Genomic DNA, 14,671 nt, shown 5'->3' with positions numbered 1-14,671 from the left:
TAGGTCTGTGAACTTCGCGCAGAGTGAGTGGTTGTTGCTGTTAAACGCTGAGAAGCTGATGTCAATAAATCGCCGGTCTTTGGCTCCGGACTTCAACACTCCGCCTCCGACTCCCGTCACTGCTCGCTACACCCTAAATAATACGTTTAAGATTAATTGGGTAAAACAGTTTTTGAGCAATCCCACATCTATTTGGAATTTCATTCCTAATTATGTTTTTCCTCAAGTCACAGGTCTTGAATTTTTACTTTTATGTGACTACAAGATTGAAAAAAAAAATCCCCTTGTCTTTATCCAATTTCCACAAACAAATGCTGTTGGCTTGGTCTTTGATTTACAAGCACAATTTTTCTCCCCATAAATGCTTTATTTGGAATAGCCGCCATAGGAATAGCCGTCTTGCATAAGAATAGATCTTTCTTTTGTCCTAATTGGCTTGGTAATAACATCATTCTGGTTGTGGGGGTTCGATGAGTATTTATTCGCCGACATCAACTTGAACCAACATGAAGCCAAAGGGTGGACAACAAATGATGCAATAAAAAGGAGCATTTCCCGATCTGGGTCATTTGTAGAACACGACGGGGCTTTCATCTGCGGTCGGTGGATCCCGACTTCCTCTTTCCCGCCAGCAGGTGTTTTGGTTTCAGGTCGTACACGTGTCGGTCCGACTCGCCCTTCCTGCCCTGGCGGTTCATGCCCCTCTGCGACTTCTTCATCATCTTCTTGGCCTTCTTCACCATCTGACATAACAAAAACAAAATGTTGCTTTTTTTAACAATTTTGAAGATGTCAAATTAAAGGAAAAAGCCATTAATCCCTTCCAGCCTCCCACAACACAAAGTTGTGGAACGCGTTTTTTTCCCCCTTTGTAAGGAAAACAGCAATCGATAAAAACTGCACACTATAAATACACATTGTAATAATATAATTAAAGGAATACTTGACATGGTCTTTTGTTTGCAAGTGAAAAGGTGATATTTTTTTCAAGAATTAATTTGAAGATGACTTTTCATCTGCATGTAACAACTTTAACAAATTTGCACAACTAAGTACAGGATAGGCCGATATTTTTACAAAAAAAAAAAAATTCAGGGCTGAAACGGTTTATTACTACCCCAACCCAATAATTTGAATCAATATTCATTTTTTAATAAAATAGGAAAAAAAAGTGTCAATTTTTTAAACAAACGACAAGTCTTAATTTTGCTATAATTTTTAAAAAAATCTTAGACAAGCATCTTTGTTTGAAATATCTAACAAAAAGTTCAGGGAGCTCCCAGGGAAATGAAAATTTCAGCAAGTAAATAGCTCCCTAAATAAAGTTTCCCAAAATTTCCAAATAAGTGAAATGTTGTTTAACTTCCATTGTTTTGTTTTCATTTCAAAAAACGTAGGTAATAAATCCACAATAAAACTACTCAAGACATAAACTGATGTTTTTTCAATGAGAAAACTTTTTTTTTTGTACTATCACTGAAACACTATCGATATTAATATTAATCAGAAATTGTGTGCTTCAAAAAGTCGAAACAAAAAGATATGTTTTAAAATGTTAAAATTGAAGATATAATCCACATTTTTTTCATCGAAACGTATGCAAAAGTGAGTCAGTTGCTGGACAGATAAATGTCTTCCACAAGCTGATGAGTCTTCTTCACCTGAACACTTGCATCCATTTCCCCACTACTTATATGAGGCGCTCCCCCTAGTGGCCAGCCAAGCAATTGATCAATAAGTTATCAACAATGGAGCCATTATAATGGCTGTATATTAACTACAAATATTGTGATACTTGCACATTTAAATGGAATGTTTCCATTCATTTAACTGTTTGGCTCCTTCTGACCACCAGGTGGCAGTATAATACACTCAACGATACGAAAGCACTATGACTCAATCTTTGCAGTGGCTTAAGAAAATATGACGGCGTAGAGTTGACCAAATTGGAAAATCACGATTTCTGGTTTTCATTCCCCGACGTGAAGCCCCACCCCCACCTTTGCGTCTCGCAATCCCGACTGGTCCCGGGGAGGCCGAGAGGCGCTCTGGCTGCGCGTCTTGGAAGTGGCCAGCGGCGCCAGCGACTCCTCGCGCTTCCGTTTGCGGGTGACGCTGCGGGAGCGGCGGGCCTTCTCGGCGTAGTGACTCTGCGAGAGACAAAAAACGGTCAAACGCCATCCAGGTTCGTGATTTAGGACGCCCGCGACTCACGTTTTTTTTGTCGCTCATGTCCAGGCCGAGGTCGCCCATCTCCTTCTCCAACGTCTTCCTCTCGACCTGCACAACAAACACAATGACAAATAACGGCCGAATATCCCAAAGTCGATGCTAACTTCCTGTTAGCATTTGCTAACTTCCTGTTAGCGCTAGGTTAGCTAATTCTTAATCTGCTTTAGTTTTACAGTTAACTCCAACTGCGGTGTCTTTAAACAGCTTAAAGGGATACTTCACTTATTTCACTCATTATAGCACTATATAGTTAATATTTTGTCTATAATAAATTTGATACTTTCATTATTTTTCATGGTCAATTAGTACCTTTTAAAAGACATTTTGCAACTCGCTGTCGACTGAAAATGACAGGTAACCAATCACATCTCACCTGTTTTCTAGCTTTGGTCACGTGACATTCACAAGCTGAGCTGTGATTGGTTACCTGAGCCCTCATGATGTCATTTTCAGTCCACAGCAAGTTGCAAAATGTGTTTTTAAAAGGTACTAATAGTACATGAAAAATGAAATTATCAAATTTATTATAGGCAAAATATTCATGTTTGACTGCCAAAAATGGTTAAATAAATCAAGTATCCCTTTAAAGGACGCTTAGGGACAACAAAACAACACGCTAGCTAGTTGCTAATGCTACGCAAGCAAAATGGTGCATTCAGGGTACTTTCACAGCGTCGGAAACTTTGGTTTTCTTCAATAACGTCTTAAGGGGGAAAAAAATTGGCCGACTGGCTCAATTGGCCGATGTTTGAAGGCCAATAATTGGCCGATTAATCGGTCGGGCCCTAATTAAAACAGCTGTAGATGAATTGAATAATTGATTACTTTTGGTTTAACGTTGACATCTCTAATCCTCTTGTTGCACACGAAGCTCCAAGGCACAAATTTGGTTTGGGAGTTTTTGTAATATTTGCGTGGCTGGTACCATTTTCCCCCAAATGACCATTTTGGGCGCGGTTACCTTGGCGACGGTCCTGGGCATGCGCGGCCCGTGCACGTCCTTCTCTTTGGACTGCAGGATCATGAGGTGCCTCTTCTCGCGGATCTGCTTGGCCATGCCGCGGATCTCCCGCATCTCCTCGTCCTCGCTCTCGTCGTCCGAGTCGTACTCGCCGGCACGCTCCTTCAGCTCCTCCTCCTTCTCCAGGTCCTCCAGTTTCTGACGCGACAAGGTCAAAATTGTCAACGCGCGCGCGCGACTCCAGTCGTAAAGGACTTGACAATTAAAATGACTGAATGGTTTGGGTCCCGAATACATGGCGAAAATGAACACTCGTCAATTAGCGAAGCCCAAGTTTTAAAGCAAACAAGGCGAAGCGGCATTTAGCCGTTACGCTGCACGCAAACGAGATTACGTCGCCATCGGAAGTGACGTCCGTTCATGAAAATGGAAGATGCTAGCTTTTGCCTTTTATTTGTAGGTCTCGTGTCGTCGCAACGCCTTAGCTCCGCCCTCCCCCGGTTGTCATGGTAACAAAAGGCGTATCCGGCATTTCAAGTAGAGTGAATGAAGTTGGTTCATGAAAACAGAAGATGCAAGCTTTTGCCTTTGATTTGTAGGTGTTGCGTCGCCGCAACGCCCTAGCTCCGCCCTCCCCCGGTTGTCATGGAAACAAAAAGGCATATTCGGCATATCAAGTTGAGTGGATGAAGTCGGTTCATGAAAAAGGATGCTAGCTAGCTTTTGCCTTTGACTCGGAGCTCTCGCTTCATCAACGCCCTAGCTCCGCCCCCGGTTGTCATGGTAACAAAAAAGCATATCCGGCATTTCCAGTTGAGTGGATGGATTGTAATTGTGGTGTGGTTTGTTATTCGTCGTGGATTTTGGGTCGACTGACCTTCATAATGGCGGGGTCGATGTAGTCGGCGATGTTGTGGCCTTCCCACACCTCGGGGATCTTGTCGTGCTTCTCGTCGTCATTCATCAGGTTCCAGTATTCTGACAGGGAGACAAAGATGGCGCCCGTTAGCATGGCCGTGCGGCAGCGGCTGATGATGACGACGACGCCGCTCACTCTGAAGGTCCAGCACGTAGTCGTCTCCCATCTCCATCTCCAGATCTTTCTCCTGGAAAGACGAAACGGTCGCATCAGACAAAAAACTTTTACAACTTTCAGGATAAGAGGATGCTTCTGCAATAAATACTGAATTGATTTGAAGGCTTTTTAAAGACATCTGAACCAGGGCTGCCAATAATTTTGGAGGCCACTCTGTAAGTTTTGTCAAATTTACTTTCATAAACGGGAAAAGTCCAACTATGGTGTCATTCCAGAAATAAATCCAATTTTCGGCTTTCACAACCAAATAACTGTTTCCTGCAGTTAACCCAATCTAATAATCTCATTGTAACATGCATTTTGTTACATGTTTTGATGCATTTTTATGCTTTATAAATCATGTCTGAATTTTGGGAGGCTTGGAACGGATTAGGGCATTTACACGGAAAATGCCTCGACTGACAAAATGTTCGAGTTAAGAACTTTCTTCCAGAACCAATTCATTTCGTATGTAGAGGTACCACTATATGGAGCTTGGACATCAGTCCTGCTAAGACTGCCGATTATTTCAACTGTTAAAGCTTAAAGTTGCTCATTTGAAGGTTTTCTGTTATTTTATTTTTTTGTGCCAGAAAGGGTTTTGTATGAATTCTCTTGAAAATGTTTTTGTCGAAAATTAAGGTGATTATATGACTGTTTTTTTTCTTCTTTTTTTTCATTTAATGTAGCCAATAGCACTCACCATAAATACATTGGGGGAAAAAAAAATATCGATGATCTATGTGATCGGTATTGGCCGATCTTACTCACTGATGATCGGTATCGGCAGCATAAAACCCTGATCGGAGCATCCCCAGTAATCACTATCCTACAGAAAAAGTGCCAGTAATCCAAAAGGAGGAATTAAATAAATAAATAAATAAAAACGGCGAGAGGGGAAAAAAAAAAATAGATACAATTGTTATGATAGTGTCACTTGCTTTTCCTATTTCCTGTAGTTTTTAATACAATGACAGCGTATAGGAAGTGTGCTTTAATTTGAAGGCCTTGCTTTTTGAGACGCACCAGTTTGCGCTTGGGCGCGTCCACCTCCATGGCTCTCCGGCGCATCAACGCTTTCTCCGGGATGAACGGCGGCCTCTCCTGCGGGACGAACAAACACAAACAGCGAGTCAGGCGCGCACGCCCACTGACTCTTTGATTTTGATTTTGTCATCATGCTTGCGTCCGACCTTGTCGTCCCTCTTGGCGGGCATGGCCAGGTGCAGCCTGTTGAGGATGTCGTGGACCTTCTTGCCCCTCATCTTGCTGTCCACGCGGTGGGCCAGGAGACGGTCGCAGGCCTGAGGCGTGCAACGACCGTCGTCATCATCATCATCATCATCATCATCATCATCATCATCATCCAGAGTTTGCGTCACCATGACTAGCAGAAACTTTCTAATTCACGCTCCCCGTTTTAGTCATTCATTCATTCATACATAACAGCCAATTAAGATTTGTAATTGTAATTAATCGCATGACGTCAAGCGTTAACTCATGATTAATTGCAAATTTTATGTTATAAATGTACAATAAATTATACAATTCCTTTTCCTAACTTTCATACTCTTAACTCATTTGCTCCCAAAAACAATATAAATGCGTTTTATTTTAAATATTGTCATGGTCCCAAAAACGTATTTATACATTTTGTTTGTGTTTTTTATGCTAGAGCATACAGAAGGCTTTAATGCAGCTTCTGACATGAAGAGGTTGCTTAAAGCAATGGTAGGTATTACAAAAAAAAAGAAAGAAGAAGAAATGGCCAGCAGGTGGCAGCAGAGTATAAGAGATCAGCCAGGGCCATGTTGCCACAAGCTCTTTTTGACAGTGTTTTCACCAGGTTTGTGAATAATGATGAAACTTAGCTATATTCTAATACTAATTGCTGCAAAACGGAAACAGATGCAAGCAATAGAACACAATGTTCTGTGGGCCTTGCAAAATCAGTCCAAATCCAGTAAAACAGCCAGGAGCAAAGGATAGAAATATGGCTACACCTCTTAGTCTTTGATACAGAAATTTCATAATAATTCATAACATTTTGTTAAAATGAACAAGATATACCGTACTGTAAAAAAAATCTGATATTGATTTTTGTTGAAGTCATTTTTCTGCCACTAGATGGCATAATTGAATTTGTAAGACGGGGGGGGTAAAATAGAAATATGGCTACACCTCTTAGTCTTTGATACAGAAATTTCATAATAATTCATAACATTTTGTTAAAATGAACAAGATATACCGTACTGTAAAAAAAATCTGATATTGATTTTTGTTGAAGTCATTTTTCTGCCACTAGATGGCATAATTGAATTTGTAAGACGGGGGGGGGGTAAAATAGAAATATGGCTACACCTCTTAGTCTTTGATACAGAAATTTCATAATAATTCATAACATTTTGTTAAAATGAACAAGATATACCGTACTGTAAAAAAAATCTGATATTGATTTTTGTTGAAGTCATTTTTCTGCCACTAGATGGCATAATTGAATTTGTAAGACGGTGACAGCTCAGTGCATCTTTATTTTCATATTAAGAGCTATCTAATCTTTTACATGAAGTATCTTGTGAAATTGTGCACATTTTTAAAATTTTAAACTACAACTTGACCCCAGTCTCTACAAATATATGCATTATTATTACTGCTAAATTTTGACGTGCACGTGTCTGCTGTGTTGTGACGGGACATCCCCCGGTACACGCTTTCCAAAAAACATTCAACTCAATATTTCAAATATGGCCATTTAGGTTTTACGAACAGAATTTGAAGCAATTAAACACCTTCTTTTATATATGAACCTTGTATAAAATAAGAATGTAATCTCCTAATGTCCTAATCTCATATTGCACTTCAAAATATGCTCCCTAAATCCTAAATTGCCATCTTAGACAATTTCATTTTTTTTTTTTTTTTTAATTAATGGGCAAAAGAGTTTTACCAAATAGATAAAAACAAAATAATTTATCTTTTTAAACAAAAAACAATCCAATCGGTGGTTCAAATCTGTGATCCGACCCAAACTGTGATAAAAGTAGCCCAAAGGCTCGAGAAAGAAATGTGTGATCATGCTTGTCTCACCTCATTCTTGACTTGCATGACGCCCTCCTCGGTCAGCGTGCTGGTCCCGATGACGGGGATGCCCTCGGCCGACAAGTCTGCAAACATTTTCTGAGCAAACACATCGTTAGCCCCTCGGGTCATCCGTCTAAAAATGGCTATCAAATTTGAAATTCATTTAAATGTAAAAACAAAATCTATTACATATTACTTTGAAAAAAATAGTCCAGACCAAGGTTATTTTAGTTAACTAAAACTCACGAAAAAACTACAACTAAAAAAAAATAAAAAAATAAAAAAAATAAAAAATAAAAAAATCAAACTTTGTTAATGAAATAAAATAAAAACGAAAATGCTTTTTTAAGAAACGAAAACTGAAACGACACTAACTATACTTACAGCAAAAATGTCCTTAGTTTTAGTCTTTGCATGAGCCTTTGGGATGATTTTTAATGTGATTATAAGTAGGGATGTAACGATATCCAAACTTCGTGATACGATATCACGATATGAAGCTCAAGATACGATAATTATCCCGATATTGTGGGGAGCTTGGTGATATTTAAAAAAAAAGGTCAATATTGTAAAAAATAAATAAATACATAAATGAGCTCATACGTCATACGCTTCACAGGTATATTTAAGTTCCCCTTCATCTGACCATTAGCGTGGATTTGAAACATAGAAGGGCCAAAACATCCCTAATAAAAATTAAATTGTACTAAAAAAAATAGCCACCAGAGGGTGCTAGAACTGCACAAATGGAAATCAACCTGACTTTTTTTTTAACATATGTGTTGCATTTAAAATATCATGAACATGACGACGACGATATTGTGAAAGTTTTAATATCACAATATCGCGCTTATTGTTACATCCCTGATTATACGTACAGTAGATTTAATTCAGTATTAACCAGAATAAGGACGTTTGAAAGTATGTCACACAGAAGTGATGTCATCTCGCAGCAGCCAAAAGAAAAGCACCTTCAAATGACGTTGCTCCCATGCTGTTTTTTAAAATATTGTACACAACTAATACACACAAATAGTAATAATAATAATAATAATAATGAAACTAAGACTAAACTAAAAGTAAATATTAAGTAACTAATAAAAAGAACAGACCCACACTGAAAATTAAAGTAATTAAATAAAAAACAAATTAAAAAAACTCAAGACAAATCAAAACTAACTCAAATTAAAATTCCAAAACTATAACAACAACCCTGGTCTAAACTGGATTTGTCGCTTAGAAATGCAGTAGTGGGGGGGGGGGTACCTGGTTCTCTTCAGACAGCTCGCTGATCTTCTTGACGTCGCATTTGTTGGCCACCACGATGAGCGGCTGCCGGTGTGGAGAGAGCACAAACGTTTACAACGGGCAAAGGGCCGACGGGAAAAACGGCTTTCGGGGTTTCCGGGGACCTTGTTGGCGAACAGCGGTCGGATGCTGTCGAAGAGCTCCAGCTGCTGGGCCAGCGAGTGGCCGCACTGTTCCGAGGTGTCCATGACGTAGAGCACGGCCGCCCGCAGGTGGGCCAGGGCCGTGATGGCCTGCATCTCGATGGTGTTGCGCTCCTCCAACGGGTGGTCCAGGATCCCCGGGGTGTCCACCACCTACGCCACCACCCAAGAGCCACATTTGGTTCATTTTCTATTTCTATTAGCAATTAGCGTGTTATTCATTAAAGCAGGAAAAACAATACAGCATTTTGTTGAATTTTATTTTACAACCGCATGCAAACTATTTTTATGCGTTCGACACCTTCTTTGAGCAATCTCAACGCTTGTATTAATTTTAGCTGCCATTTTTAAATGTAGTCTCAGTTTTAGTGGCGTTTCAATCACGCTTGTTAAGTTTTTAACTATAGTTAGTCAACCTCACCACGTGTTTAATTTAATCGGAAGTTGACTTGTGGAGCGCCGCAGCAACAGACGACTAATCTTGTCCACGGTCGCCTCGAGTCGCAAGTTGAGGTGACCGTGCACAAGCTCGCAACGGCGGAGTCCAACCCAAGACACGCCTAGGACCGCCCCCCTCATTTGAATAATATTTCGACATTGCAGTACGGACCAAAACTGCCAAAATTCAAAATAAATACATGACTAAATATATAAATACATAAATAAATGACTAAATAAATTACTAAAAGTGAAAATAAAAACGGATATAAAAAATATAATTCAAAATTTAAATACAAATTATTTATGTATATTTTGTTCTTTTTATTTCCATTTATATTTTTTTTCCAGAATTTTCTAATTCTATTTTTTATACCCATTTTTATTTTCACTTTTAATCATTTATTTATTTATCTATTTAGTCATTTATTTATTTTGTCATTTATTTATTTATCTATTTAGTCATTTATTTATGTTGAATTTTGGCAGTTTTGGGCCGTACTACCAAGTCGAAATGTTATTCACGATAGTCGTCCATTGCTGGAGCTCTCCATTGCAAGCCAGCGAGACTTCCTTCCTTGTTCGCCGAGCTGCTGTTCACTCGAACAATGACAGGCAGCTTGCAAAGGCGGAGTCCAACCCACGACACACTTAGGACCGCCCCTCATTTGAATAACATTTCGACTTGGCAGTACGGGCCAAAACTGCCAAAATTCAAAATAAATAAATGACTAAATATATAAATACATAAATAAATGTCTAAATAAATAACTAAAAGTGAAAATTAAATGGATATAAAAAATATCATTCAAAAATACAAATGTATTTATGTATATATATTTTCTATTTCCATGAAACGGGTAATCAAGGGGTCTTATTTGTGTTTTTTTAAAAACCCAAATAAGAACACAGCATTGTTGCGCATGTTGACATGGCCCTTCAAAACCCCAGTTTTAAAACGGGCTTCTCACCTGCCAGCGCAGGTATCTGTAATCCATGTGACCCACAAACAGCGACTTGGTGGTGAAGGCGTAAGGCTGCACGTCCACGTCCGCTCGCGTCACCTAAACAATCAAGGCACTGTTGATTTTTGTCTCAACGTTTTTGCTGAGAGAGAAGTCGAAAAAGGAAGGAAGCAGCTCACCTTGTTGATAAAACTGGACTTGCCCACGTTGGGGTACCCGCACAGCAGCAGCGTCCTGGTGTTGGGGTCGATGGTGGGCAATCGGGACAGATGTTGACGAACTGTTGGAAACAGATTGGAGAGGGGGATTCAATACGATTCAAGGATGTTGACATTTTAAAAGGGAACCATTCGATTCAGTAGGATTACAATTCCATTCGATATGGTACGGCTGTCGCTTTTGTCACGTTTATTAATATGCGACAACATGTAAAAGTGCTCCTAAACCCAAACTATAGAAGTTCATTCAATTCAAAGAAACAACAAACCACCAGCAACGTCAAACTTGATTTACATCTTGGCCTGGTTGTTCAATTCTGGGTTATTTTAACCACCGTTTAACCCCTAACCGCCAGTTAAATTCTTAACCCTCCGTGAACTAACCGGCCGTTAAATATGCGTTCAAAACATGGTTAGTCACGCTGTTTGTTAACGGCACCGTGTACGTCACTGGCTAGCACCAATATATCCCACAATTCCCCTTTTTGTTTAGTTCTGGGTTGGCGAAAGAAAGTGGAATGGATCCTATCCAAACGACCCTTGGCACTCGCCCTAAAAAAAAAAAAAAAAAAAAGAGAGAGAAGTAGGAAGTTTTCTGCTGACAAAGAAAACATTATTCAATCAATGGTTGAAGCAATTTAGGAGTTTTTGTGAAATCATTTCTTTTTATTTTTTTTAATTCATTATAAAAAAAATTCTACTGTTTATTTTCAGTGAATATTTTGTGTAATATTTTTCTATTTTTGCCAATATGTGTAGCATATAATATTGTATGCTTTTGTTTCTCATATTTTTGTCTAACATATTTGTATTTCTGACTGATTTGTATTTTTTGCGTAATATTTTGATAGAATAGTTTTGAATTATGTGTCTTGTTTTTGTATTTACATCTAAAATGTGTATATTTTTAATCTATTTGTAATTATTACTAATATTAGTAATTACTGTTTAAAAATTAAAATGAATAAAAATAAAAATGTTACCGTATTATATTTAAATCTAATTTAAATTAATGTAAATGAAATAATTAGCAGCTATTTTGTGTTGTTTGATTATTGAAGTGAATGCAAACAAACATGACAGGTAGCCTCTCTTTGGAATCGCCTCCAACTAAATGTTGTGCAAGCCTCCTCTGTCTATTTTTAGAACTAATCTTTAAAAAAACACATTTTGATTATTTCTCTTTTGATTGAGCATGAAATTTGGCATTGTATTACTGCTAATCGGTATAGAGTGCGCGTAACTTTTCATCAGAATAATCGGCGATGTCAAAGTCAACGGGCATCATTAGCCACCAACGCAGAGTTAACCGCACTGTTAAAAAGATAGCGGCGGTCCTTAGGTGTGTTAACTTTAACAGCAAGTTAATGGCCGGTTAAAGTTGTTGTTTTGAACAACAAGATAACACTGCCGTGAAAGTTAGCGGTCGGTTTAATCTACTCAACCAGTGGATAAAGATATAACCGAGTTTTGAACAACTGGGCCCTGGTGTACATTAGGGATGTAACCTTACCTTGCTCCAGATACTCCAGGCTGGACTTCTGTCGCTTCAAGATGGTGCACATGCGACCCAGAGCGGCTCGCTTCAGCTGCTTGCATCGATAAAGAGAGTCCCCATACTTCATCAGGCGCACGTAGTCTTTGGCCACGCTTTAAAAAAAAAACACAACAATAACAATGAGTTGCCATCTTCCTGTTCAACAACAACAACAACAACGTACATACTTGTCAATCAAATTCTTGGCGATGTTGATCTGACCCAAAGCCAGCTTGTAATGATCCTTGTCGTAAAGCACGTTCATCAGGTCGGCGTAGAAGGGATGGATGTCCTGCGGTAAACAACACAGCGTACATCAAACTTATTTTTCACAAGATTATTATTATTATTATTATTTGCTCTACTTATGTTTGTGACTCACGTCCAGTTTGGGGAAGTCAGTGAGGATCTGCGTGAGGCGGTCGTGGTAGTTCTGTTGCGTGAACTTCACCTTTCGCATGTAAAAATGGCGGATGCGGTGGATCTGGTAATGCTTGTGGATCACCGTGGGCGTCTTCCGTTGCGTTTTGGACAAAGTGATGTCGATGAAATCCTGCAAGGAGGGGAGGGTCCAAAAACAAAAACAGTTGTACTCATAAAGTGGCATTCTGGAGCATTCGGTCTTCAGCAATCAACTTCAAGACCCTGGCAAGTGAATTCTGAGGTTTAGCTGCATGATGAGATTGCCCAAAATTCTATTTAATTTATTTAATTTTTTTCTGATGACTTTTGACACATATCTGTAAACAGATCTGACAAATGGTTTAAAAAAAGTACATAACATGAGTTTCTTCTATTTTGTGAGAATTTCATTTTTTGTGCAGTTATAAAAAAAAAGTTACTGATTGACTATAACACTAAGATCATTTGTACTCTTGTCGTCAAGTGCATTTCAGTGCCTGCAGTTTTGAATCAAAAACTACTACTTTTTACCAGTGTTTTTCCCTCTGTTTGCACAAATATCTGAAATTCTAATTTCAGTACAGCTCAGTACATTTTATACCTGTTTTAAACTAGTAAACAAACCAAACATCTACGTCACTCAAGTTTATAATAATAATAATAATAATAATAATAATAATTCCTAGAATCTAAATACACAGAATTTTTGGGACAAGAAAATCATTTTCTGTGCTTGACAAGCTATTTAGTATTTAAAAAAAAAAAAAAAAAAAAAAAAAAAAAAAACTTTTCCTCTGTGCAGTGACTCAAGTCAATCAAATGAGAAGTATCAATAACCCCAAATGCCTTTTTGAACAACACCGCGGTGTAATGTTCGCCAATTTTGTCAAATTAACCGTAAATTTAACCACTCTGGAGCCTCTACGTTTCCGCACGTGTTTGCCAGCCTAGCTGCCAACGTGACACTTTGGTCGATTTTCCCCACAGCTATGCGATGAAAAAGCGAACGATTCAAGGAGCAAACGCCGTCAAATGTCACTTACCTTGGCGGTAGGAACCACCATGATCTTCTTGAAGTTATATAGTGCCATTTTGTCGGGACGCGGTGTGGTCCGCGGACAGGGACGGCAGGGAAAAGAAAGTAGCTCGGCTAGTCAGCTAGCTTGCTAGTTCCGCCATAACCGGAAATGACGTGCACCCATGTTACCAGCTGTCGCCTCCTGCAGGCATCAACAATATCAGTACAGTTCGGGAAACGTTTTTTTTTATTTTTTTTATGTCACCCTTTAAAAAAGGCCAGTTAAATCACATTAGTGAAAGGTTGAGTGAGCGAGAGAGTAAGTGTGTATATTATGCTATTGACAATTCCGATGTTACGTCACAAGTCAAAATGGTGGTCTTATGACGCATTCGAGGAGTGTTGAATGTAGTTTGATGACGGATTATTAGTAATTTTTTTTATTATTATTTGAGCCAAACGTAAACGGCAAATATGGCTGATTCCAATAAAGTGTATGCTGTTCTGGTTAACAAAGTCATTCAGATTGCCCACTTCCTTGAATGCAGCATTTATCCTCGGTGAAAAGACGCTCATTGAAAAGCATTGGACTTTGGATAGTTGTAATTAAAAAAAAAGAAAAAGAAAAAAAAAACAGAGGCAGCATCTTTCCTAAACAGTTATTGTAGTAGTAATTGTAGGTATTTTTTGCGTTTAGGAGAAAAAAAAACAAATCGTACCAATTTCATTTTTTTTTTTTTTTGGCGGCAATAAATTTAATAAAGCCAGCGATCCGCGGCGTTGCGCAGGCAGCCAATCACAGCGGCCGGTGGGTTTGAAGACCACGCCCACCGCCTCTCGATCACGAGGAGGTCCGCGTGCGCAGCGTGCGAACCAAGTAGCCAACCGGAGTGGGCCGCCGAGAGCCGTAACCAATCAAAAGCCGCGCTTGCACAGGGGGAAGAAGGAGGGGCGAAAGCGCGAGCCCTCCGTGACAGCTTTTGCTTGTGCGAGTTTTGCGCTCAGCCAGAGAAGGGCTGAAAACGAACAGCTCTCACTCTGCTCAAGTTTGAGTGAGTCAGTGGGGAAAAGAAGAGCTGCAAATAAATAAATAAATACATACATACATACATAATTAACGACACTATCTTCCAACTCAGGTGACTTGTACCTTTTATGTCTTCTAAATCAAAATTATTAGCTTCATAACCACGCTGCTCTGCTATAACACTATTTAAAAAAATAATTAAATAAGGCCAAGTGTTTCAAAAAAAAAAAAAATTCTTTTTTTGGGGGGGGATAATCCCCCTGTTT

The 14,671-nt window shown here is 39.0% G+C and overlaps 1 protein-coding gene across 1 annotated transcript; it reads right to left on the bottom strand.

Annotated features, from left to right (window-relative positions):
* Positions 1-457: 457 nt before the first annotated feature.
* Positions 458-13,575, bottom strand: gtpbp4 (GTP binding protein 4). Its single transcript, XM_077512294.1, has 17 exons — positions 13,404-13,575; positions 12,341-12,511; positions 12,147-12,250; positions 11,935-12,071; positions 10,383-10,483; positions 10,210-10,302; positions 8,762-8,953; positions 8,616-8,681; positions 7,356-7,445; positions 5,462-5,572; positions 5,295-5,372; positions 4,248-4,299; positions 4,071-4,171; positions 3,194-3,391; positions 2,215-2,280; positions 2,001-2,150; positions 458-743 (listed from the first exon to the last, which is right to left on the bottom strand). The coding sequence occupies exons 1-17, from the start codon at positions 13,449-13,451 to the stop codon at positions 591-593; spliced, it is 1,911 nt and encodes a 636-aa protein (XP_077368420.1). The 5' UTR covers positions 13,452-13,575; the 3' UTR covers positions 458-590.
* Between the last annotated feature and the right edge of the window lie 1,096 nt (positions 13,576-14,671).

This window comes from Festucalex cinctus, chromosome 1, assembly GCF_051991245.1.
Source record: "Festucalex cinctus isolate MCC-2025b chromosome 1, RoL_Fcin_1.0, whole genome shotgun sequence".
Lineage (NCBI taxonomy): Eukaryota > Metazoa > Chordata > Actinopteri > Syngnathiformes > Syngnathidae > Festucalex > Festucalex cinctus.
Note: the sequence above shows the minus strand (reverse complement) of the source record. Positions and strands in the feature narration are given on the sequence as shown.